General features: G+C 40.2%; 1 protein-coding gene across 2 annotated transcripts; it reads right to left on the bottom strand.

Annotated features, from left to right (window-relative positions):
• Window positions 1-2,565: 2,565 nt before the first annotated feature.
• Window positions 2,566-24,382, bottom strand: LOC118514530 (netrin receptor unc-5-like). 2 transcript variants are annotated; one of them, XM_036061512.1, is made up of 9 exons: window positions 24,099-24,382; window positions 15,768-16,813; window positions 15,360-15,576; window positions 14,258-14,454; window positions 13,525-13,603; window positions 13,270-13,440; window positions 12,601-12,861; window positions 5,521-5,646; window positions 2,566-3,032 (listed from the first exon to the last, which is right to left on the bottom strand). In XM_036061512.1, exons 2-9 carry the CDS (start codon window positions 16,419-16,421, stop codon window positions 2,581-2,583), a joined length of 2,157 nt encoding a protein of 718 aa, XP_035917405.1. In that variant the 5' UTR covers window positions 16,422-16,813; window positions 24,099-24,382; the 3' UTR covers window positions 2,566-2,580. The 2 variants fall into 2 exon arrangements, with proteins under 2 accessions (XP_035917405.1, XP_035917404.1); XM_036061511.1 differs by having other exon boundaries at window positions 15,768-16,733.
• Window positions 24,383-27,926: the final 3,544 nt, after the last annotated feature.

Genomic DNA, 27,926 nt, shown 5'->3' with positions numbered 1-27,926 from the left:
ATAGCCGATATTACTTAACAGATTATCTTTTCCACTGATTCATTTTTGCTCGCTCCAGCTCAAGCGAGCCCAAGCTTGCCTACCACCAACCGTGGCCAGAAAATCGGGCCGGTATTTCACGCAAATAAAACCACGATTGCGTGCATAATTCACATCGTAAGGTGCGGCGAATGCTTTCCCGTGGTGCACTGGCATGGAAGCAAGATAAATGATGGCGAGGAAAAGTTGTTCCGTGGGTCGTGAGAATCGAACGCAGCATCATCACCGCCAACGCAAACCGGTAAGGATAAGAATTCGCATCGAGACGTGGAGGTTAATTTGTACTTTTGCACCACGGAATGGCCCTGCTGACCTTCCGGGGTATGGGTGCATTGAAGGTGTGATTTTTCACTTTTGCTGTGGTTGTACTGTTTTATGGAGGAGATTTCTCGATGCTCAATTGTACTATTTAGAACTTATTGATTTGTTATTGGTAACATGCTATATGGCATTTTTATATGATGCCTGATGTTAATGTGTAACAGTCGTAACATCTTCCAGTAAGCAAGTATGATATAATTGGCTTGAACGATAGATCGATAGGCACAGGTAAAGAAGAGAAAGAATATTGTTCCTATCTGATTGGAAGTTGTGTACTCAAAAAAAGACGTGGCATCGATTTCATCCACAAAAAAATCAATACTTTACGAGACATGTTAGGGTCGGCAGCACTACTTACACCATAATACATGTCTAGATATCCGAGTGTTTATGAATCATCCATAACGAATCCAAAGATCTTTGTTTGTTTTGATCCTCTGTCTGATCTGATCAGTTACTCAAGCTGTGAGATGTGAGATGTTTTGCAAGACAGTTTTTGTGATACTGCTACTTACATCATTGACGGGCTACGTAACATGTCCGTGAGGTAACATTTTCGGCTCGTACTCAACTTTTGTTAGCTGCAACAAACAATAGACTCCTTCTCGAGACATAGGCAGGCAATAAGCGCAACACACGAGCGGTAATTGAAATAGTCACTTAGTGTGCTAACCCTATCATTCAGCGCCTGTGGGTCATTGTGAACCAAATCGGCCCCATGCCCTATGATCTCTACCGTCTGGACCGAGGCCTAAAATTGCCTACATGAAAGCCAGCCATTGTTAACAGATTACTTTGATCGTGTACAGAGTTTCGACTGCATATCCTGCTATTGATCAGTGTGATCCGAAAATTGCTCAAAGGTATGAATGGTTCGTTGATGCTTCCTTAACAAGATGTGCCCAAAACTGTACTCTGTTATTACTCATCTGTTAAAGTAAGTTTCACAGTTGATTGATGGACGTTGATCGAACTGTGGAAGACGAAAAAAGGTGATGCTGAAAGTTTGTTAATATTAAATAGATAGTTTGTATGAATATTCATATTCATTACCAGTTTCCAAAAACTGAACAATTTCAACCACTATTTGAGATTTTTTTCTCTTGAAGAAATTGCTGAAAGTTGATACTTTATTCAATCATTTCGCCACCCTAAAACCTGTCCTCAATTTTTGGAGACATAATTTCATCAACAACGCATACCAAACCACCACGAACCGATACGGGCGACATCTGTTTAGAATTAAACCCCGCATAGAATCTCTGGACCTTATCGAAGAATCTCTTTTAATTTACTCACATGTCGCAGCGCAACAAATCACTTTTTTTTGTTGGGTAAATATGAATTATGTCACGGTTCTTGGAGATGATAAATGCCTCGAGATCCATGGGCGAATCGCCAGCGTGTTCCAGTTTTTATTCACAGCGTTAGGATAACCACGGAGGAAAATGTGGCCAACAGAAGACAACAGCAGCGTATCATCGTAAATAAATCAAGACCTTCGTAGTGGTGGCCATCGTTTGAAGGCATATAAATAATAAACATGATATTTAGAGTTCTTTGGAATTTTATTACTAATTTGTTGAAAGACATCGAGCTGTAGGTTGTGTTGTCAAGGATCAACGAATGCATGTACCGATCTGTTTTTGTTAAGGTGAGCCAGGGATTCTCTCTTGCAGCATTGGAAGATCTTGTTGGGACACTTAACTGAACCCTTAATAAGGTAGTCATAATTTAAATCTGCGAGACAGATGTTGCTAATTGGCTGCGTGTTTGATGTGTTCAAACCAAGCATCAAGCTCAATAAATTATGTTTGTTTAGTGGATCGAGTCGTTCCGGTTGATTCCGGAACACTGTAAGCTGCCAGGACAGATGGGATTAATTTATCTAGCATGAAATTTAGAAAAATTTACTTTCTTCCTAAAAGTTACTACAAATCTCTTTTTATTATAGTATACTCATTTACGTTACAAAGAAACTTCTTCTTCTTCCTTGGCACTATACAACCTCGAGAGGTCTCGGCCTGCCATTTCTGGCTTTCTGTGGCTTAATTTTACTCGTAGCAAGATCGTCAGTCTTGCCGTGTGAAGATCGGCGCCGCTTTCGCCTCGGCCACCGGACCGCCCCTTATTACAAAGCATATTCTATGTTTATTATTTTCAACTTAAGTTCTCCTATGCGCTGGACCTGTTCAAATATTGTAACTTTTGTGATATTATTTATACGAACCTCAAGTTATCAACATCGGATAAATACAAATAATAGGTCATTTTTCTCACTTTTTCCATTTCCATTCGCTCTGCGGCGATTAAAACACTGCTCGAACCGTTGGGAAGTTGTGTTTTATTGTATATACAAGGTTCATCGTAATAATGATCCGAATTGGGACGGGGTAAAGGCAATAACGGTTGAAATCCGTCGTTTGGCACTTGCTGCAATCGGTTCTGCGGACGCAGCGGTCCGATTTCATCGATTTCGGTAGTTAAGAGACTGCTACCGTGCTGGAAATGCAACATGCTCTGGTGAGGACGATTATGATCGTTGGATGAATTTCGTTGATGAATTTCCGTCAGCGGGTACTCGTAATCGATTGGTCCCGTGTTTTGTGTCAGATCGGGATTGCACTGGGTTAGCTTTTTACTTTCGTACGTGAAATACTGTGTTGGAAGGTCTGTAAGTAGATAAAGAAAAAAAGCGAAAAAGGGAGATTGTAGTACTATTTGTGAGAAAAGTTTTGTTGTTGAAACCCTGCAGAATTGTTTGCGATAAAACTAAATGAAGAAAGGTTTGTAATCAGTTACAACCGGTCTGTAGAACAACTGCATCCATAAGATGCTGGAACCACCATCTGGCGCTGATGGAAGTTGACCCGATGCAAAAAGGTTAATTACACCGAGGGAATAATCACCCGAATGAAGGAAGATCACCCCAAAACGAAAGTAATTAGCGCAGCAAGCACGGAAACTTTCTTCACGGAATTGATTTTTTCGCTCATTTTGTGGGTTTCTTTAATCATTTGTAGTACCGAAGCATGAGAATAAATGCATTTTAAAGTACGCAACCAGTATGGGTTGCATGTATTAAAAATAGTTCTTTTAACAGTTCTTATTGCATGAGTCTGCTCCAAACAAATCCCACCAAACGTTTTAATATAATTATGAGGATTAATGGAGCATGAATGTTTGTTGTTAAACATATGACTCATCATTTTCTAAGCTAAACATAAAATCAATTGTGTAAAGTATGCAATAATGCTAGCAGCTGAAATTTAATGAAAAAATCCTCATGATATTCTTTCTATTAGGATTTTAGTAAGTAATTTCTTTTAATGTTTATTGAATTGAACTATTTCCGCTGGGGCAGTTCAATGATAGTGGCGCCGATGGTCTTCACTTAGCAGAACCGCGGATCAAATCCCATCCAGACCGTACGCAAAACTGATTATTTCTCCTTTATCCTTGGTACTACAACCTCTCGGCCTGTAATTTCTGGTTTAGTTGACCTGATGTTACCCATAGCTGGAAAACCAGACCAGCGTTATAGGTAAAATTAAGTCGAAGTTGTAGGGCCAAGTAATAATAAGAAGCATTGAAGAATGTATAGTAGAACAGACAAACAATTCAAAAAAAAATTTTTTTCAAACAAAAACAGGTGATCTACATGCAATAAATTTGTGAACAAATGACGAGTATGACTCTAATCAAATTGTGGAAATAATTTGAAACAATTGTCGGAAAGTAATAGAAAAGCCGGAAGTAAGGCTAAAACATTAAAGTACTTTTTTCAAAATCATTAATTACAACAACCTTAACGAAGAAAAACATGCAACAACCTCAAATGGACTATTTGTAAAAGTGGGACACACGGCATCGTGAAGCTATTTTTGTATCGCTTGCTGATGATTGAGTCTAAGTTTTCGACAGGTTTGACAACTACCAAACGATCGTTAATCATTTTCTGCTCCATTCCTTTCGAAAACCTAGCAAAAGTCGTAGGTGTTAAAGAGCCTAATTTTTTACATCTTGTCCGTTGGTAAAGTAATACCACGATGTAATGAACAAAAACATGGTTGTGATGTCAGCTCCGATGTTTGTATACTGCCATGCCTGCCATGCCGTTGAAGGTCGAGGGATTAACGTCGTTAGCATAACAAAAACAACTCATACTTGAGGTGTAACCATCGCGTAAATTCGATTAGCATTTGACCGAAATTTAAAGGATTGTTTGGGAGCCAGAAAAAAGAGCCAACCGTGGTATAGTTAATTTAATCACTTTTTTGCTCAGGTTCTGAACTGTAGGTGTTAGAGTGACAAGAAATAGGAGGTAATTGATTGACTAGTAAAAGCAAAAAAAAAGGGTCACAGTTTCATGGGGCAACGAAAGAAAGAGATGCAGCGGTTTACGATTAGCAAATGGTTTGAAACATTTACATAAAAAGTGAGCCTTTAGCAGTTTCTAGAAGAGTTTTATCAACTATCGTTGTTGACTAAAAAAATGCAAAAAGATAATTTTAACTGGTTGATATCTTTTCCTTCTTTTTTTTTGGCTTCATGAAATCTTTCTCAGGTCATGCATGCCAATTCAGGCTTACGAGGCTTACGATTGATACCGCATAGTTGTATAGCCAGTCCTCATTATGGGGGAACGGTTGAAATGGGATATGATCCCCGAACCTACCGTATGAAGACCTGCACCGCTATCGCATCTACTATCAGGTCGTACCTAGATATCAGCAATATAAGAGGTGGGGCTTATCATCATCATCACCATCATTTATATTTTAACTGTGGCTTGACGCCGACTAATAACAAAAGTACAATTTTTTTTCAAAAAATACCAAGGAATTCACCAAAAATTAAGAAGGTATTTCCTCCCTGTTATTTTGCCTTATCCCGGACATGCTCGGTTGTGGATGTGTGGAGGAAGTGTATGAGCAAAAATATTATAACTATTTTTTTAAATTTTATTTATATTTTTAGGATTACGAATTGACGTATTTTTTTTAAATATTGATACCATTTTTACCCCTTTGTTCATAAGACATATTAGACTAAGTAGCAATATATTTATAAGTACATTAAACAACCATACAATAATGAAGCACAGTTTGTAGATTTCAAAGTTTAGTATGAGATCTTCTACTCCTTCTTATATCTTACCTGAACGGGCCAAACTATAGGTGGGAATCGTTTTCTTTCTCCTGACGAACTTGAAGATTCCAAAAGTTGTTGCAATACAAAAGACGGCAAACAAAGAAACCCATAGATACACGAACCAGTTGGAATCTGCAAATAAAAGCATAATTAAGAACAAGAGATATTAGCCAATAGCTCAAAGAGATTAAGGGGTGAAATGTGACTCTATTCGTAAAACCAATAAACCCATATCTTTAGTTTTGTTATGAAATATGTTTCATCTATGACATAGGGCTTTAAAACTCTCTTCAGAGCTCTTACTGAATTAAGCTTAAACTTTAAACTACTGATTCGAGAATCTCTAGTCTAGTGTTGTTTACTTTCTGAAAAACTGAAATGTGTTTCCTTTAATAAAAATGTTCCCTCCTCACCGGACAGCGAAGCGCACAGGAAGCAAGTCACACTGGAAACACGACATCATTTCTGCTTTCACGTTGAACCGGCATGGTAGCAATCGAATTAAAAATAGCAGAAAAGGGAGAAATGGATAGGCGCGCCGTGATGCCTGTGCCTGTTGGATATGTAGCGTGCAATCACTTGTTGGCAATTAAAAGACAGCCTAAGGAAAGTGGAAGAAACGTATCTGGATTCAATAACAAGCAGCAGCAGCAACGGCAGCAGCAGTTTATGACAACATTATTGTGCCATCCTGTGCTCTGACAACTTCACTGGCCCATCCTCAGGAAATGAAAGGTGACGGGTGACTGTGATGGAGTTGGTGTGCGTTTCAGAACATTTCTGCTGGAAGGCACTGGCAACAATCATCACAGGTTTATTATATTTCATAACAGGAAGCATGGTTCAGTCTTATTCGTTTAAAGCTTTGTACAATGTGTTACTAACCGGTTAAGAAAGATATAGAATATTTTGTCTGTGATAGAAGAATACAAGAAATAACACACACACACACACAGTTAGTCTCCATTTGCTTCGTAGAATGAACAACAAAATGCCAACATCAAAGCAACGAAACGACCTAGACCCTAGCCGTTGACCACCGCCTACACGAAAGGCAACACATTTATAAAGTATCCGAAAGCCTTTGGGTTCATTTTCTAGCCTGTCTTTCAAAACCCCGATTTACAACCGTGGCGAGTTGTCAAAGGTCACCCACGGAGTCGACCACCGGCCTTCTTCTTCAGCCGGGTTTTCCCATCGTCTTGGGAGCCTTGTCATTCAAGCCGTTGCCGATGGTTCTAAGGCACGCCGTACCGTAAGCTTTCCCGGCTCGAACCGTTATGCTCTCTGCTGGACAGTTTTGAACGGTAATAAACAATAATAGACTGTTACCTGTCTGCCTAATACCTGCGTCGATTGATTAAACGGTTGAGATTAAATTATTTCGCTAAAGGGCCTGTGCGGAGCTTGTTTCATGATTCATCTGTCCAGCGAATAGCGTTTGTTTTTACTTCGCGCCGTCGCCAGTCACGCTTGGGACGCTCATAAATCAGCTGTTTCAGTATCTTCTCACTCAACGGACATCGGAGTGTTCGCGTTTTGTTGAACAACCGCCGGTGGAGGTAATTTAGTCACAGCTGGACGTCTCGCGACGTGACAAAGCAATCCATTGTGCGGGGTTTCTGTTAATCGGAAACATTGGAACAATTTTGGAAACGCCGGAGACCTAACGACGGTGTGGCGTTAATCGATCGGTGCTGGGGTTAAGATGATGAAGGGAAATTAAAGTTAGGTTGCTTGAATGCTGTGTGTGGGTTCGAGTTTGATTCGTTTTAAATCGGTTGTTGGACTTGCTCAGTGGATAATCGTCGAGGAACGGAATAACAAGACAATTTGATATTAGTTACACATAAAGATTTTTTTCTTATATGAATTTTGTTATGTTTTTGGAACGACAGTTTTATGTTTCGATTATCTTTAAAGCTAGCTAATTGGTTTTCACGGAGAGGAGAGTTGAGTCAGAAAGGCAAGGCAGAGTTAAAAAAGAGCGTCATGTATTTATTTTAATAATAATGTGCAATGAAGATATCTATAGAAAAATAGTTCCAGAAGATGTAAATTATTATAAGTTTACAATTGATCTACAAATAGCATTCAAACTCCTTCTTCATTACTCCTGTTAGACAAAAATGCCATAAATGTATTCGCCGCTGCCACATTTTTGAGCTTAAACTAATGGGTTTGTTACACACGGTGCAAATCCTCAAGTGCCGGAAATGGTGCTGTGGTTAACAAAATAAATCTGGGGAGTTGCCGCCCAAGTGATGTGACATCGTAGCGACACGTGCGCACCGTAAGTCGAGCGTGCGGCGAGACGTGCGTATAATTACTTTACCAGCCAGTCAGTGTGATGTTTTATGTTGGGGAGTAACAAGTCACATGTCATGCAGGTTTTCAAAGTTGTTAGTGGCCAGAAGACACGTCTCGCCGAAGCATAGCAATTAAAGTGTATGTATCATTTAACTTTCCTTTCGTTGCATAGGACTCGATGTTAAAGTTAAATACAAATATGAAATAGCTGCTTACTGTTACTGATTTCCAACATCTTGAAAGCATCCTTTAGCTACTGTTATGAGTGATCAATTTCGTGTACTACATTTGTTTGTTCCATGTAAACATAGAAGCTCGGTATAATTCCCCGTGAGTTATAAATCATGTTAATCTCGCTGTAAATTTCGATCCAATTCTCGTTTGGATTAGCGCAATCCGGCAGAATTGAATTCAGAAAATTCAAAAACAGTTTCAGTGCATCCCATCCATCAGGCGACCAAAGCTGGGATAGAAAATAAATCTTTTTACAACCAAACTTTACCTGCTCGGCGAAAGAATGTCGATAAATCAAAGAGGCTTTCGTGGCCACCGTCGGTACGATGACACGCTCTACAGAAGCTGGACGGAAGCGGTACAAATGAATTGACACATCTTTCACAATATCGTTAAACGTGCTGCTTAGGAAGCGTATTGCAAATGCTGAAACAAAACGTAAGGCTCACTGCCAGCTGGTCGACCAAGCCCATCTGAGATGTTCACCAGCAACATCGTCATCATCATCGTTGCACAAGATTCACAACAAATCTGTGGTATGCCGTGAGTACGATTCAAATCATAACTTTGTCGTTCGTTTTCTCATGTTTGCTAGCTCAATAAAGGGTGTGTCGTGTGCTTGTTAGATGCACGCGGCATTAGGATGCTGTGCCATGGAATAAATTACTCCAATCTTTATTTGTTTAAGTCATTGTACAGACGTACCAGTGGGTACGGTGGGAAAGCCTCAGGGTAATGTGGAGAAGAATGATTGTTGAGGTTGTCTATTTGCTTATGATTTTAAAATAATTAAGTGAGAAATCACTAACCTCTCAGTTCGTATTATTTCACTCAATTTATATTATCATGTAAGAATGTTATGGTGTTATGCTCAAACACTATACTCCATTTTCCACGGTTTGCTTCAAAATTCAAATGTCAATCCGAAGATGCTCATCTAAACGCTTCCCCGTAAGTGGTTCGATGTCATTTAAATCAATCTGCCCGTAGCGTTAAGCCGAAACAGTTCGAAAGTGTGAAGCACGTGCTACTTTACATGCGACTCGAAGCGCCTGTGAGCGATCTGAGATTGGATTTGTTTCTACGATCGTAAAAGAAACACCATAAATATGAATGCATTTCCTCGAGCCGTTAAACATCAGTTCCGTCGCCGATTATAATAGGGTGGAATGAATGGTTGAGGCTTTAGCGCTCGCCGGGTGATGCGCGTTTTTGGAGAAAAAGTTTAGTTTTATAGCTTTGGAAATAGATGATGCATTTTTGAGGCAGCAAAAAAGATGGCGTATGTTACACAACATCTGCAAGGAAAAGGCATTACCGTAATGTCCGAATGCAGATGGCGATGAGTGCTAACCAATGAAACTACTCAAAAAAGAGGTCAGATCTGCTAGTTTTGGCGTTTGGAGCATTTTTAAAAGTGTTCATCACTTTAGTTTAGAAATGCGTTGAGAAGTATCAAACGAATGATTGCGAGCGTATTTTTTTTATGAATGAAGTTGAATATAATTATGGACATTGATTCTGAACCCCCTAGGAGAAGCTGCTTCGTGTGAAACTCCTCCACTGATTGCATTAAAACGTGATGAAGATTGTTGGACGATACAAAAGGGGATTGCTCTTCACCACAGTAGCGTGTCTAATCAGCACAGAATCGCTCGATTTCATTCCCGATTGACTGGATCCGGATCGGACACTATCCTGGTACTCCGGCATAAAAACGGGAGCATGCTAGATGATCGAAGACCATGGTCGTGGCAGCTAGCACAAGGGGACCATAGCGTGGTGCAGTTTAAGTAGCATCACGTGTGGAGTAGCATCAGCAGCAGTGGGAGTGAAGCTAATTTATGGCTTCCCGGTTTGGGACATATAAAACTGACAAAGCATCAACTTTTAACGATGATGAATGCAGAATGCCAGGTGTTGACTAATGTGCATATCATCGACACAGCGAGTAAATGTTACCAAGAGCCGCTACTCCTTAGGTAAGAGAATACCTTTGAAAGGAGAAAGTTATGCGAAAGGTAGCTTCTAACGAATCGTGTGACAAATGGAACTGTTTAATTCACTTGCATCGATGCATCAGTCAGTAGTAATGCACATTTTCGGACATGCAATAGTGGCCGTCGATTCTGTGGCGACACTAATGGGAATTCGTTGTCGCAATTTGGCTTCCAGTTCGTTGGACATTTTGGAGGGCCAATGTTCGCTGTCAGTCTACTGATGGGTTGAAGATAAGATAAGTCTCCATCTGGTATTTTGCGTCCTTTCTCTGCGCGCTTACAATCTTCGGCAGGTCTCTTCTTCTTCGAATATCGAATGTGGTTCGCCCTTTCGCGGCTGTTATCTGCGCGCGAGCAAATGGGCGAGCATCATCAGCGGAAAAAAGGTGGCAGGCATACGGACGCCAGTAATGGTATGGTTGATAGTTTGATTTGATGAAAATGTTATCATTTTATGATAATCGTTGGTCTTCCACATTGCGTTTTGTAGTTGATACTGTTTTTTTATTCGTTTATGAAACATATCAAATGGTGTTATGCGAGATAGACACCAAACGGGTTGGGTAGTAATCATGAATTTAGGTTTGTAGGATAATCTTTTGTGTGGTTTTTTGCTGTCCACATATCATGTGCTAGGGACTAATCTTGAGAACTAAATAAATTTATTTTAGTTGCCCTTCATTGAAGACTTGCAGAGAAATTGATATATGTCCTACGAAATTGCAGTGTGTTCTCATGCGCCTTGCCATGCTAGTTACATTGATGGATGCTCCACTTTTCAGGAGCCACTTCATCATCAATTTCTTGTTGTTGAAATTTCACCGATAATTAATGATGTCGTCTCGGTTGACGACATACGAACAAGAAAAATAGACATCTTCCGCTGTTAGCGGTTTCCAATGTAGCGATGATGGAGTGGAAAACGAATTCTAAACTTAGACAAATACAATCCATCAATAGGTGTGTATGTGTGTTTAGGTTTGTGTTAATTATCGGCAACAATGCATGCTTATGTAAGGTTTTTATTTGTTTAAGGGACCAGCATTTGGTTTTCAAGGTGTATGTCGATCTTTAGGTGTTGTTGTGGTTCAAAGACGAATAAGGTCTTGAAGACCCAAAGACTATATGAGTAAATGAAATTAAAAAAAGGGATGTGCTAGTTTTGACGATCGAAAGAAGCAAATGCAAAGTTCAAAAGTTGATGAAACTAGATGTGATATGTTAGTTTACTTTGTCTTAGACGTGGTACAAGTTTTAACGACTAAAAGTAATCATCTTGTGGCTTGTAAACCGCCATTTAAAACAATATCAACTTGGAGGGTATGTCCGTTTGTTATACTAATTTTGTTTGCGATTGGTTTGCTAACGAAGCAGATGTGGAAACTTCCTTTAACATCACGGAAAACTGAGGTTTCGGAGAGATTTAGTATGAAGTCGATCAAAGACAGAAACATTGTTCAACCACCGAGAAATGGTTACTTGAGTATTTAAAGTATTTTGAAAATTTCTAAACAATTCAAAACAGGAAAATAAAGAAGTTTGCAACGAAAAAACAACAATACAAACGCATTTTATGTTCGTGATTCCTTAGGAAGTATATTCTTCTGCTAAATAGATATATTTCACACCGTCTGATGCATGCCAAATAATGCACTCGAGAGGCGGAATGATCAGGATGGATGACCGAAACATCTGGCGTTTCCTCCTTACGAAAGCATTGTATGTAATCGGTAAACATCAAAGTGGAGAAATGTTGGTACGGAGTACGAGTGAGTCGTCTTTAGAACACTGATGCTCAACAGACACAACAAAGTGGAAACATGCATGCCGCAATAAGCAAGTGGATATGGACGATATACGGCGTCTACGAATTGCGCTTAATGTGACTAGTATGGAGCATATGAAGTTCGTTCAAACTGAACTTCACTATCTGTGGTCAACCACTTCATACAGGGTTTTGCCTTAGGATGATGCTGAAGAGTTGCTGTTGCTCAAGAAACATGTCGGGAAGTAGGTGGATTCGTTTGCTGCGCAATAAATGAACTCATTCGCACGTCATCCAGGCAGTTAACGAGCAGTTTTTGACATAAACAAGCTCCGAAATGTGTATGTGTTGATCGTTTGAGTTCAACTGGTAGTATTTATTGTAAGTATGAACATGCATCACAAGAAATGTTGTTGAATGATATTATGGTTGAGCAAAAAACTTGATGATTAAGCATTCGGGCATGCCAAATAGAAACGTTTGTTGACAGTTTTAAGGCACAGATGCTTCAGACTGGCAACAATGCTTTCAGGTTGATCAAAACTATCATGACAACCTAAACTTACATTTGAGCGCTTAATAGTGTAATTGATTCTATATTGCAAGACTCCTTCTTTATATAAATTTTTAGGTACAAAATTGAATCTTTAATGTTAAATATGGAAATAGACCACCCCGCCAACTTGTGTGCCAGAAGAGTAACGATCCTAAATACTTGTGGTACTGTATTAGGCCCAGTAACTTGAACATAAATAATCATTTCTATTTGCTACTTACCTCGGGCTTTGTTATTGCACAATCCATCGGAGCATTTGATGGACTGTTGGCTCTTTCCAACGCAGCTGACGATGGTCCCATTGTCGATAGCAAATGCTTGAGCCGACGAGCCGTTAGTAGGTAAGGCAGCTGTGGTCACCGAAACACTCCCGGACGATGCTATTTGAGCAGCTGAAGTGCTTCCGATACAGAGGCGCTGCCGAATCTGGGTGCAGTCCTGGCTACAGTCACTCCACTCCGACCAGTTCGACCATCGTCCGACTGCAATTGAATTATGCAAATGTAGTCAAATAAAATTAAGCTTGAATACGGCTGAACGACGGTGTCTTGTAGTTGATTTTGTATGTTCGTGTCAAACGCCCGGGCGAAGAACACATTCCGCACAAACAGCATCCGGCCAGCAAATGAAATGTTTTCTTAGAGCATAGGGATGGTGGGAACTTTTAACACATAATGTTAAAAGTAATGTTTTCAATTGAATTTTATGCCTGTAGCGAAAAACAGCCTTTTTATGGTAATGAAAGTATTAAATTATTAAAGTTATAATTTGATATTTCTATGCACTGTTTTGATTGAAAAGTTCGAAAAACTTTTTGACTGTACAAATCAGTATACTATAGTGATTGTAGAACACACAGGTAAAATCATAAGCAAATGCCTTAAACTTACCAACACACGGCAAACAATCGTCAGATGACTCTGTATTCGATCCTTGGCATGTGGCTCCATCGTTAATTGGAGCCGGGTTGTTGCAGACACGCGTTCGTTTCTTGCCTTGCTCAGGATGGCCGGAACATTTGCAATCCGTCCAAGGACCCCATTGGCTCCATCCTCCATCGACTGTGAAGTAACATAAAACAGTGAAAATTGAGGTAAAGATTCAAGTTTCCTATTGTGTGTGAAATGAAGAACGTTTAAACTTACCACTAACGACGATTAACGCTGGCTCAGAAACGCGTTTACCAGCTATATTTTCAGCTACACATGTGTAATTGGCCATGTCCTACGATAGTAAAAAAATCAATCCATGAAGTTTACATCAAAGAAAGGCAGGTTAAAAAAGGTTTGTAGTAGTGTGTGTTAGAAAAACTTTATTGTCGCCCTCAGTCGCCCTACAGATCATTCAAGTATCTGGTGCAGATACTTCTTAAATACAGTTTTGTTCGGAGATACAAGAGATACATTTTTAGGATTGCATTTTTCTTTTCAATGTTGAACGGACAGAAAACGAGAATATTATGCGTCTGGAGCAAGCAGTAAAAACTAGAGATGAAAACAAATTGCAGACAGCGAAAAAGACTAGTACCTTCTAGGAAAACTCTCCGAACTAAGATAGGAAAAGGAGCTCGAAGAATCGTCGGAAGATTATTCGTATTTATAGCTCCCAGTATGTAATCGCGTCTTTTGAGAAAATTCGATTGCCAACGATGGCGGTTTTTATGGTACATTGAAGGATTTGAAAAGTAAAAAAGAGATAAAGGCACATGATTTATTGTCAGAGGGCAGTTTGAAGAAAAAAAAAACATGTAAGACTGTCAACTAGTATTTGGTGAGGATTGATTACGAACGACTTAAAGATGGAGATGTCTCCAACTTCAAAAATGGAATGGAACGCTGAAAAAAGATGTATAAGTTTATATTAGGTGTTTGATCTTACCTGCAAGCCAACTCGCGATATTAGTAGAGAGCTGTCAGTCAGCATTACGTACGGTGGATTGGGTTGTACCGGGACACCGTTCTTTAGCCACTCAACTTTGGCTGCCGGTGTTGCATTAGCGATGCAATCCAGCTCTGCTCGACCGCCCGACGTAACGCGCACGATCTTTGGTGAGATGCTGATTTGTTTCTTAATAGCTGTGAAGGAGAACGTTATAAGAAGCTTTCCTTAAGATACGATCGATAGAATCACATGGGAAAGCTAAAAGTAGTTTGATGTTTTGTGAAGTTTGTTTTGGAAAAGTGCTTGATGCAGTTCCGCTTCCTCGATCAATTTATTCCACAATCAAATTTTATACTCTTTTAAGGGTTACATTAACCATTTAGCAAGTGTACAATTAATTGAAAAAATATGGCATCGCTATACTTTATAACTGTTTATCTGATCAGGATTGAAACATTTACTTTTATTTCAATCGTGCTTTCGGGGCCACGTACCCTTTATTTAACAAAACTTGTTTTGCACCCTTGTATGAATTTGCAAGAAGCTTTCGATTTGAGTCTCAATCCGCTAATTTATGTATGAGCAAGTACTGTTGGAAGACGGTGAAACGAGAGTTTCACCAGGAATGGAATATCGATTGGAAATAATCTGTGGGGAATGGAGTGGTTTTTCGAAGCGTAGCTTAATCAATGACTTTGCAGCAATGCAGGAATAATATTGAAGCTCAGCATGTAGCACTATACGCGATGGTAAAGACCAACGAAACAGGCATGAATGAAATCGTTGTCGATAAGGAACCAGAAGTAAATTATGGAAAAAGTTGTTTATATCCTCGAGAAAGGGAAGGTAGGTTTCAATAAATGTATTTTGCTCAACGTTATACTATTTCGTTAATGGACTAAAAACGAGACTTGTCTAAAACTTTATAATGCACCTTGAAAGAAGGTCTTTTACACGTGAGCATACTCTTGATGCCTGATGCTGTAGAATGGGCATGTAATGAGCATCAGAGTTCATAAATAACCATCTTCTCAGAGTACTGTTCATGATCAACTTCCTGCTCAAGAGAAATGAGAACCAGTCGGTAATTAACACTCACTTGCCACTTGGATCGTAACCGGTTGCGTCTTGACATGGCCACGGGACGAGTAGGCACGGCATTCACATTTGAATGAACCTTCACCGAAGAACTCGTCGACCTGCTCGCGGGTAATGGTGGCCGTCGCTTCTTGCAGCTGAACGCCGCTGTGTGGATCGGTATGATGTTCCTTTTCGGTCGGTGGAGGTTTTTTACTTCCACTGCACTTGAATGAGATCTGTTGGAGAAAGGGAAATGGAGAAAATTAAAACTCTCCGAATGCTTCTCCTATTCGAAGTTCTCATGCCGGGGTGGGTTATTCGTAGGATTTGGATGGATTTGGATGATAAGAAGGTTAAAATATCACCTATGTTTTGTGTGTGTGGACTAACGGTTTTTTGTATTGCATATGTGCTGCGTGTGTCTTACCTGTAGTGCATGCGACGCCTTGCAGTACAGCTTGGCTGGTCGGTTCTTCATTACATAAGTGCTCTTTGGCTCGACTAGAAACACCGGAAGCGGAGTCCCGTCATTGCCCGCTCCAAAGCTCTCGATCTGATCGATAGCGGCTACCTCAAAGTTATCGGTGTAGTCCAGCGAGCCATGCGCTTTCTCATTCGTAGCTCGATCCTCGGTGGCTCGACTGTCTTCATCGAAGTTCCCCAACAGCTCGCCACCATCCTCGTATTCATCCTCTTCATCCTCTTCTTCTTCTTCTTCGTACCGGTCGTCGGAACCTCCGAACATCGGTTTTGCATTGGTAACTGTCCCGGAGAAAGCCGGTAAGCTGGTGGACACATCCGACTTGAATGGTGGACCACCACCAGCACTGCTGGCGCCCTTTGACATGGCTGCACCGAGCGAGCTGGTACTGTCGCCATGTACATCCGGCAGCATGGCATCGGAAATGTAGCCAAAATCGTCGTTTACCGCGGTGTGCCCTGCTCGACCTCGGTCGAGCGGACCACCTGCGAGCTGTCGCTGGTGTTGGTGATCCTTATTCACTTTGAGACCAATTACGTTCTCCACCAAGCCGAACAAGCCGATAAATAATGGAAACAATGTCGCTGCTGTTATCCTCATGTTTACGACTACGGCGCAGTAGCCGTTGCTATCTGGAGTATGTGGCTGAGCGTGTGTAGTGGGGCGTATGTGTGCCGGTTGAGCGGTATCCCTTCGGTGGGAACAGCACAAAGCTACACATTAGGCCACCCGTAAGTCACTTTCAGCGACATTGACCAGTAGTCGGTGGATTGAATGTTGTGATTCTTATTGTCTCTTCTTCTAACAGCATTCCATTGTTTAGCACTTCATTTCGAGGCGAATCATTGTTTGAACGCATACCTTTTGCACAATTTCACATCTCATTTATGTTGCTTAGGATTTAAAACTTTTCTACATTTATAGCAGATCAGAGAGAGAACATTATATATTTATTCTATGTTGATAAGAGTCACAATTCCATTAAATCAAAACTAAAATTTAATAAATCTTAGATTTGAGTGTAATGAATTATATTCACTTATAGAAAATCAGAAAACTATCACTACGGGAAAATGGTATAAAACTTAATCACGGATTCGGCCACTATTGTCATGTCGGCCACTATTTTATTGTTTGTGTCCGTTGTCACCGCAAAATATCTGTAAATAAAAGTAAATATTAAAAATATTAGTTAATGCTACTTTTAGTTCGTTTGATAATATGGATGATTGGGAGCTGTAAGAATGTTGCCAAAAAAGTTAAAAATTCAAAATGCCTTGACTAACAAGCCTTAGGGAACACTTTAAAGGACAAACATTGGTGATGAAGATAAAACACTTTCACAACGGACTGTCGAAATTGAATCTGTAAGTGTATTTGAACACCATCCTACTTGAAAGCGTTGGAATGAGAACATGCGAAAGGCAGGACAGTGAAAGAATAATTTATAGCTTCCGAAGATACGAGCTATGTTACGTTTTTCTTGTCTCTTTTGAACTTCTTATTCAGCCTCCAATTCTGATCGATACGAATGGTAGTTAACCATTCGTACTGTGAATAGCATACGAATGGAGTAACTTAATGGGCGAGCGATTTTCAAAACAAATCCATATTATATATAAAACATGAGGTAAATTGTTGCTGTAAAGTATCGTTCTGCATTCATCTTAGATTGATTTAAATAAGCAATTACAAGGTTCTTACTTTTCTAAGTTGTTGTTAATGTGTCTAAGGAAACCATGAACTTTAACGATAAATAAATTAATATAAGCTAATGATTCAGAACATCTCATTGTTCGTTGTTGCTTGCTTTGACTAGGTGTCAATTAAGCATTGCTTGTGAGGAATAATAATCGTACAAATGAGAACCTGATCAATTTTTGTGATACATGAAACTCAAAATACACGAAATGATTGACCTCTACGTTGAATTGCTTTTAAAGGCAAATATACTGAACATTTGGTTTGAATGCGAAAATAGGGGCGACCCGATGGTGGATGCGATAGCGGCGGCGGTCTTGACACGGCAATACCGGGGTTCAAGTCTCATCTGGGCTGTTTCCCCATAGTGAGGGGGATCCAACTATGCGGTAACAACAAGTCTAGTAGACCAGAAATGGCAGGCATGACCTAAGAGGTCGTTAGGTCATGAAAGAAGCAGAAAGAAGAGAATGAATATGCTCCTAAATGTAGATTGTTATTCGCTTAAGAAGATCAAATCTAATGTCTTTAATGTAGGTAAATAATAAAAAGATGTATCTAAATGAAGTTTTTTTAAATAATTGGAACGGCAGAAGCGCTCTTCTCTTAACAAAAGCAGATCTTGTCACAAAGATTGATTGGATAAATTTTTTATCACAAGGTCTGATACTTTCACGTTGCTTGTGACTTTCTTTGAGAATGGATTTGGATCCTAACGCATCGCTGTGATATGTCCTATAAATGTATTCAAGACTTTTGCTCACAACGTTTGATATGAAGCATTTAATACAGATTTAATTAAATCGCCTCATTTTTTCAATTTTACCTATGTAATTGGAGGCTTACACTCCATAAAAGCAAAGATTTTTATTTGCACATCATGAAAATATATCTTAAGCAATTCTTGTATTTGAAATTTCATTCACCTTTTGAAAAGGATTTTATGAACCGTTCTTGTTTATGTTAGAAAAGCCAAAATCTACTCAACTAAACCAGTTGGTTGTTGTAGCGAAATAAACTAACAAAACATGCTGCATCTCGTGCACATCTTCATGTTGGTGTTGTTTTCCTGATTAAATTATTTATGATAACTCAAACAATGCTCGTTCACGCCCAAGTCAGCACAAAGGGTGGACTTTTGCTGGGCATATTTTGGCTAACCGCTCTCGTTTCCTTAAGCAGGTTAACCAGCGTTTGTGTTTATCTTTCGCAACCTTCTCCAACACAAACACACACACACACACACACACACACACACACACACACACACACACACACACACACACACACACACTTTTCTCCCCGAATGTGTATATAGGGTTGACTACAAATTTTAATCCTACCCCGAAGCGGTATCCTTTCCGGGCTCATCCTTAATTAGGGTTAAATTATCTGACCCATCGACACTGACCTATTTAAAGTGTTGGTATGCGTAAGAGTGTTTCGAAAAGTGTCTCGCATGCGGACGGGCGGTGGAGAGCAAATATGATTTATCTGGAAGCCCCCCCCTGGATAGATTCGACAATGGGAAAAGTTTTGATTGAGCCGTACCAGCCATGCCCCAGAGGTGAAATAAAAGGCATCCCATAAAGTAATTCGAAATGCTTGATAGCGATGCTGGGGTTTTAATACAACCATGCAGGTATTCTTGCTGTTCTTCCGAAAATTGCGTTCTAACATTCAACAGTCCAAATCCAAAAATCTCTTTTTCCTCTGTTTTATATCATGGACACAGTGACATTGATAAATCACTCGCCGTAATCCTTTAGATTGAGTATGCACGATAGATAGAGGAAAGATAACGCATCTCCCATCAGCTCCCAGCACAGTCGGTGTGTATGTGTTTTCTTGTTGATGGTATTCTATGTCGATTCTGAAGTTCTCAACATCACCGGGCTTCTCTTTGGCAGCCAAACAACAACATTAAGGAGCAAATGTTAAGCGACATTGTGCCCTTGTCACAGAGAACATGAAGTTTCAATTTCTACGTTCGTTACCTCTCCCATGTACCTTCGCATGGGAACAGCAAGTCAGCCGTGAGAGTTTCTGAAATACGAACCCAAGATATCAAGCTGAATGTCACGGAAGCTTGAGGGGAGTGGGACGAAGGTGGCAATCATAACAGAGCACACATATCGTTCAGGGAACGTTCAATGAACGCTTCATGTCTTAACATTACTTTCTGCAAGAGTGTGTCATTGAAACAAGTTAAACATTTTAATGTTTAAAATTGTTCAAAAAATAGGATATTGACTCTCCTTTATGTTTCTCCTTTGTGAAGGAATGGTTCAGATGGGATTTGAGCCCCGGTCCTGCCGCGCCTTGGCCACCATTGATTGTTCTGATATTAATACATTCAAGCATAAAATATTAAAAGACTCGTATTTATATCGGAGCTAGTAATTCAAGACAAAACCAGCCACTAGTTGACATCATGAAAATTTTACACCGAGCCCAGCTCTCTATCTGTTTGTTGTCCACAATCATCTTTTAGGAGCGATGGAACAAGTTTACAAGCCCTTATGAATTCATCAAATTAGTGCCGTCTCCACAAAATCGACGGTTTTTCCAGAGGAGCCTATAGCGACCGGTACCATAATTTATTCATTTATTTAAATGAACCAAATTAAGCATAATTATAATCGTTATGCCAATATAAACTCCGGCCGAATGATTGACGACGATTCGGTCCACAATCGACAGTTGGTGAGTGTGTTTGTGTGTGATGTACCGTGGAGGATAAACAAAGCGAATGGCAGGCAATTGAGATGAGCAGCAGCAACATTTTGACAGCCAGCGACAGAACGATTGAACATCATCAAGGGCTAAGATTTCTCAACGCGAATGACATCCGAAAGGGAGAAGCAGTTGGCTCCACCACACATCAAAACTCATCAAAAACTTCACGAGCGTGACGGAGCTTTCATTTGCGGAGTTTTACGTTTTGCTCATCGGCCGGTCCTATGCGTTACTTCTTACGATGCTTTGATTGAGTTGGTTTCTGGTGCGGTTTTGGATGGATGATGAAGTGTTGGTTTGATATTTTAAAGATATCGCAGCAAGTACTTTAATAAGCCAGAAGCATGACATCGATTGAGTGGTGAGAAAAATGGGGCCAGTGCGTTGATTGAACTGGAACGGCAAAAGCGCCACAAATGTGTACATGCAGTATTTGTCTGTTCCTTCCCGGGGGGGAAATGTTTGCACCATTGCAACACATGATTGAACCGAAATAAAGTCCATTAAGAACCCATTTCAATGCCGCCGGGCAGTTTTCACGCATTGCAGCTTGATGTTTAGATACACTGTGAAGTGCGTTCGATACTCGACTCGATCTGTATTGATCCTAAGCAGTAAATAAACACGATGCCATTGAGAGTGTTTATTGAGGTCGCTTTCAGCTGTTTGCTCGTGGGGGATCATTGAAGAGATCGATGTGAAGAGAGCAGCGTTGATGCCTTACGGTGTGTTGGGAAGTGCCCTATTTATTTCACGGGTCATCGAGTTTTTATACAGACTGGGCGAATATGTATGTGAAACTGATATAAATTGAGAAATTAATGTAAAACTTTCCTGCTCCATGCAACCGTGATTGTGAATAGCTGAATATTGTCAGGAATCAATTGTACAATTAGTGTAACCGTTTTTTAATTGATTGTGACCACCCTAACCGATGTGTTGAATTGTAAATGAGCAACAATGTAACAAGATGATTTGTTTTATGTGATACATATTGTGGAACTCATACAATGTCCTACTATAATACGCTGCATGGTCTTTTAACTAACATAAATTTTAGGCCTACAAGATCAATTTAAATGGTTTTAAGCGTATGTGTCGCATGCAAGAGAAAGCTAAAGACTAAATAAACATTTCATCAGTTTCTTACGTAAACACAAGCCGCGGACAATCAAAGCTTAAACCCAGCTCAGTTGGCTTTTTGACACTTGCCTAGGATGGCGAAAGCAACTTGCCTCAAAGCACTGGCCTGGCGAAAAAAAAAGAAACGAGATCAGCAAGGGCAAGATCAAAGCCTAAATCGCGCATTTTTTTATGTTTCATTCGCCTGCCAATTCCACGGAGCGTGCCGATTGAATGGTTTTCCTATCCCGCGCTTGGCCCGCACGCAGCATCCCCCATGTGCCAGGATGGGAGGTAGGAAAGAAAGATGGATTGCGATTGAGCATGCAAATAATGAATCACGCAAATGAAACATTAATCTGATGATGTCGGTCGTGTAAGGAGAAAAGTTAAAAGAGCACGTTTGATGGATATGGATGTGAAGGATAGGTTCGAGCGAAAAGAAATGAAGCCGTTGAGAAAGATGAAGCTGAATGGTGAAATCACATAAGTATCGTTAAATTTGCAACAGTAAAGCAATAAAGAAGCAACAAGCAGCAGTAACAATTGATAAGAGGACAACAAAAGTAAACCCAAAACTGAATTGAACGGTGTGTGAAACGCTGTCCACGATATAAAACAAGGATATAAAACATATTTAAGGTGTGGTACATCAAAAGAATTGTTGTGGCCTACCGCAATCTGACGTTTGCTATGACAAGGCGTGATGAAAATCGATCGCATGTCCTCCCAAGAAACGATCGGTCAAGAAATCTGTGTTCCATCAATAACACTGTACTGTGCGGCTATAAGCAGAGTGAAAAAGGTTTGATTCGAAATGAGCCTTCTCATTTTCTGAGGAGAGCAAAGTTTTCACAATTAGCACAAAATCGGCATAAACGCCAAACGCCGGCATAAATGGAAATCATTTTCCCCACTATTTGTAAACATTCAGGTTTTGTTTCTTCCTATTCATAACTTCAGAGATAAATCGTGCGATATAAGTAAACACACAAGCACAAGCTTACAGGTTATTGATCTTAAGGGAAGCAAAGTAGACAATTGAAAGGGGGAATTTCCCATTACATGCTTCTGCTAAATCGGAAAGGAAAACAGAAGCGTCCTTTTGCCGAATTAGGCCGAACATAACCATTTATATTATTGATCCTTTCCTACTCGCCTTATCTAACCCAGAGACAGACGACCATCCCAAGCATTCCGGTGTATGGAAAAGCCGCATCATATGGCAGACATAAAAGGGCCTTTCTCTTCGTGGCTGTGTTGGTTCGTACAGTCAAATATTACCCTCGTAACAGCCAGATAAAGTGTCTGCCCGGCAAGATATGGCTGCCCGACCGTTCCTTGGAAATGTCTGGTGGCAGGGCTTTTTGTTTTACCGTACCGATGTAACCACAAGATGCTGCATACTCGATTGATTTTGTGAGCTTAGGAATAAATGTGAGATTGGTGGCACAAATAAACGTGATCTTTCGCCCAGGAGTAGAATGGCTGTCCCGCTATCGTGAAGGTTGGCATTGCGGTCAAGGTTGATGAAATTAATGTAATAAAATCTTGATTGAATTGACATTTAGCAAAGCAGGAAAGCAATACAATTTCCTTGCTCGTCCCACTGGGATGTGCGCGTAGTGTTTTAGGAATTATGGGACGGTAAATTCCACCTAATCTAAATCCAATTTGTGGGCCACGCACAGTGAATGCTATCAATCGACCAGAAGAACAGATACACTCAGCCGCACGAGTTCTGACGTAGGTAAATATGGAGCAAGGCATTTTTCTGGGAACAGCTTTGGCACGCATGATAGTAACGATGAACATGAGATATGTTGTCAGACTGAAACACCTACCCTTTATCTCACTGGCGACAATCGCGTTGGTCGATTCGACTACGTTATCATCGGTTTAGATATCCGAGGGTGATAAATCACTTGCCGGTAATCCAAATGCGATTTATCAGACGGCAGCGGTAATCCATTGGGTACTGAACTCTTTCTCGTGCTTCAAAATCAGAAACGTTGAAGTTGGGGCACTATGGACGAACACATTTTGAAGCACACTTTCATTCTACGATTTAAAATTGAACCTTCACACGGTGTATACGAGCGAGGAAGATCCTTCATTCAGGAACTTTTTCATTTTTTGCACCTTGATGTTATTCACTCACTGACGAAACATGGCGTTGTTGATGAAGGGTGATGCAGAAGTACCGGTTGCATATTTCCGGAGGCCTTTTCTCACACTTTCTCACTCCCGGCCGTACACTATCATTATTTTCACGGTCACGATTGCATCAAATCATTTTCATCGTGGTTGGGATATTTTTTTTCTTCACTTTTACACCCTGTTTTCACATGCTTGTCGTACCCTATACCTATCGTTGGGACGATTTTTCCACAACTCTTCATTTGAGATTGTTGACAAGCGACCTTGAAGAATCACTTCAACTATTCACACCAACTTATGCAGGAATGAATTTTACATTTCCAGGCACACTGTGCACTATCGAGCAACATTTTCACCAGAGACTGCGATCCAGTTGCCGCCAGTTGTCGGATTCCACTTTTGCCTGTCGGTATCACAACAACCCTTGACAGCTACGAGGCAATGGAAGGAACATGAACGACACAGCTCAGCACGGAACACTGGGTATTGGGGCAAAGAACGCATGGCACACGAACGAAAACAACAAACGACCCCCTTCTCCTCGTGATACGTTACCCGTCCTCAACAACAGCAGCACAAACCCACACCACAGGAACACGAAACTCGTTGAATGGCCGCGACGACGAAACGCGTCCTTCCCGTTCAATGTTTTCGATCAGACTGAGTGGGAGAGAGAAAGAAACAGTTTATGCTGCGGATTCCTCTCTGGATTCATGGTCCAGAATGAGTGCTGGTGGGATGTGGAGAGCGAACGTGAGAAAGAGATTCGAATGGGAGAGTCAAAATGGAAGAAAGAAGCATGAGAAAGTGAATCTTCCCATAGTGAGCTCGGCGTGAGACAGCATGTGAGAAGCAGCTCACAAGCGAGACGTGAGAAATCGGAAATGAACGTGAAATGAATGAAGAACCGGGCGGTTTATGCAGCATCAAGCATAGAAAATAAAGGTGCAATTTATAAATAGGTATAATATTTACTTACAAAAGTAAAACTTTATCCGAATTCCTTTGTAGAAGAAAAATTGATAACGTATGCTGTAGGTACATCTTGAATATACTAAAACGTCCTATGCTCACCAAGTGATCCAGCCAAAGGGGTTGTAACAGCAGCATCCAGCGAAGCATAGGTGAAGAATGTAAATTAGCATGCTTGCTTCAACCGTGAAGCCGCACATGGAAGTCTTCCTGATGGATGGAAGATGCAACGAAGTGTTGCATATTTTTAGCAATCAGGCGGCGTTTACTGATGCGCGTATTCTTGTTGTCGCCGTTCATGGTTTATTAAAATTCTTCAGGCCGAAAAGATGGTTAGATTCTAAACAAACAAGTACCATATAAGCGGTACAAGTTGTAGGCAAGTTCTTTGTAATGAAATTGCATTAACCAATAAGTAATGTTGAATTTAATTTTCCGAACTCAAGCCTTAAAGGACGGTATAATTTAAAGAGAATACATTCAAATAAACCTTTATGTCTAATGAGCTGCAGCAAATTAAATATCCTTGTCATTGCCGTTTTAGCATGCAAATGATAATTGCACTAAAAGGCTGGTTGGCATTCAAATTGCCTTGCATCGGAATCCAATTTTCTAACTGATATTGAACCTGCGTCAGGGCAGCGCTTTTGCATCGTTGATTTTCATCATGAAGGAATCGATAGGCGTTGCACGGGTGCTCTCTATTCGTCAGCAAATGTCTTAATAAGTACGTGCCTTCCATTTCTCGTTTGACTTGGATTGGGACTGGATTGAGATATTAGAAATTGAGTATGCTATACACGGATATTTTGGACAATAAATTGTTTATTTACTTTATTAGGTGAAAAGATGAAACGATTTTGACAAATGCAATTTAAAACTCCTTATTGAAGTTTTCTTTAAACTGAAATACGTTACGTTGCGATCTACTCGGAAGTTCCTGGTAGAAAGGTTTGCGGGCACCAAGATTGCCTTGAAGCCGCTAGCCAGAATAACTCTACTAAAGGCTTTAGGAAGTATTCCTACACTATGTAACATTTCTTGTTAAATCAAGAAATAAAAGTTTCTTGAAGTCGAAAAACACCGCCGTGCAGGTCCCCAAAATGGTACATACCAATGAAGCAAAGCAGTTTTTACGTTTTCAATTCCAAGCATGTTCATTTCCACTTGCTTTACAATTGAGAAGCATCATTAAGTGGGGAGTTGTAAAGACGACAGTTTGGCTGAAAAACTGCCTTCTAATCCACTCCATGTGCCATGTGGTACGGATGCCAAATGCCATCCGTGTTAGAGAACCCTCCTTTCTGTGCAAAATGCTCATACATTAGTATCAAGTGCTCGAGGTTACACTGGTAGACAGTTTTATGCACAAGAGTCATAGACTGTTGAGGAGTTTTGAGTGAGCCTCACTCAAGAAGCACATCGTGTCTTTGCTTGTAGGTGATGTTTATTGCGCCGTTCATGAGTTGGAATTTTTAATGCGAGTCTGGTGTCGAGCTTGGTTTACCAGCCATTGTAGCAGGCGCTGAAATGTTGAGGAAGCTCTGCTAAAAGAGTTTCATGGTAAACATTCTAGCAATTGTATCATTTACTCTTTAAAGTCGTTTATCTCGCTTTCAAACGGACAAACAACATCTTCTTAGTTGTTTGTTAATTTCAAGAGTGTTCCGGTTTTGAAGAAAACTAGGCCATTCTATAACTTTATTTAAATCCTGAATAAATCATCCATAGTCAGGAAGCGGGAGAAACGTCGCAAATGTGGCATTGCATCATTCCTGATGATTTATGGTAAACGGTCATCGCGTATTAACATAATCCATTTGACAAACATTCAATTAGTGTAGATTCTTGCATCGTCAGCTGTGCCTCTTCAAACAGGGAAGCGATACTTATTCGTACAGGCTTAAGCAACTCGTCGGAACAGGTGTATGTGTGTAAGCAACGAATAAAGAAATAATTGTAAACATGATTTACATGGTTTATCATGTAATTTATACCAATATGCAAATATATAACAAATTGCCTCTTCTAAGCGAGGTGTTTTGAAAGGCTTAGGATAGGCTTTTAGGATAAGGTAAGGGCCACCTTTTTCGTCAAGAATCCTTCCGAGAGGAAGAATTTTCGGTTCAAACATTTTGAGCGTAACTTTAATATCAATAGCTACACAGCTAACTAAAAATTCTCACATTCAGCAATTGTTTAGATTTTTTGAAGCTATCTAGAACTTTCGTGTGACTATAAAACTTCAACTCTAAATAATATATGAAGTATAAGTTAAGTTAATAAATTGAAAAGAAACACTGCATTACTTCTCCTACCTTAAAACCACAAATACCGCAGCTGACTGACAGCTGAGCTATGGTGAATAGTTAGAAATTATAGCTGTTGCTTACAAGATTTGATTTGCTCAGCGGTTTTCTAAGCAAATAAAGATTTCGACTCACCACCACCACATAATAACACGACTTTGGAACGCAGGCACGTGCTGAACATCACTTGGAAAGTTTATGGTTTCCCCATTTATAGCTTCATAAAGATTTTGTCTCTGGTTGGGTGGTTGTAAACGCAAAAATGTTTAAACAAATGTCTTTTGACCATAGCGGGAAAATAAAAGAGTGTGGATCATTTCATTGCGCCACATTGTCATGTGCATTTTTATTCTCGATCGTTGGTGCTTCAAACGATCAGCGGAGCCTGACCCGGTCGTTTTCTAAGGCAGCGTGTGCCGGACAATGGCCTTTATTTCGTTTTCTCACAAAAGGTGCTGAAAAAGTAAACTCCCATTTTGCGGAACAGAGAACAGACGCGATAAATCAAACGTAAAGTCGCACAAAGACAAGATGAATTATTATGACAAACGTGCAAACAGCTAGATGTGTCCGAATGATGATCGTAGTAAGGTAGCAATGCTTGGCGATGGGAGAGCGTTGGGTGAGCGAACGATCTTTAGCTTGGTGTCCAATTAACTGCCAGTGTAGGCATTGTTATAGTTGTCGTCTCCTATGTTATTAAAGTCAATGGCTTACAGAGGCGAGAAAGAATGATAGGCATGATCATGATTGTATCATGTGGAATATAGTTGAGGTCGGTTTATATTTCAATGGTTGTATTGTTCTGAAAACGGTATGATATGATAGTTTATTCTTTTTCAAGTTCCTTAGTGAGGTTCATGTAAATGAAACTAATAAACCAAGCAAGCGAGTGTATTACGTTAACTTTGCCTAAGCGTTGACACATTTCAATCAATCAGAAATCGTTCATCGTTGCAAAAGCATCAGGTTAGGTGTTTGAAAGTATTTTCTGTCCCTTATCCTATGTCAGTTTACGTGTTGCCAAGTCCTCTCGACTTGCAAACGAGTCACTGTTGGACAGGAAGCAACCCCCCCCCCCTGGCAGGGATTTGTTTTAATG

The sequence above is a fragment of the Anopheles stephensi genome, chromosome 3 (assembly GCF_013141755.1).
Source record: "Anopheles stephensi strain Indian chromosome 3, UCI_ANSTEP_V1.0, whole genome shotgun sequence".
NCBI classification, from domain to species: domain Eukaryota; kingdom Metazoa; phylum Arthropoda; class Insecta; order Diptera; family Culicidae; genus Anopheles; species Anopheles stephensi.
This window is presented reverse-complemented; position numbering and strand designations above follow the sequence as displayed.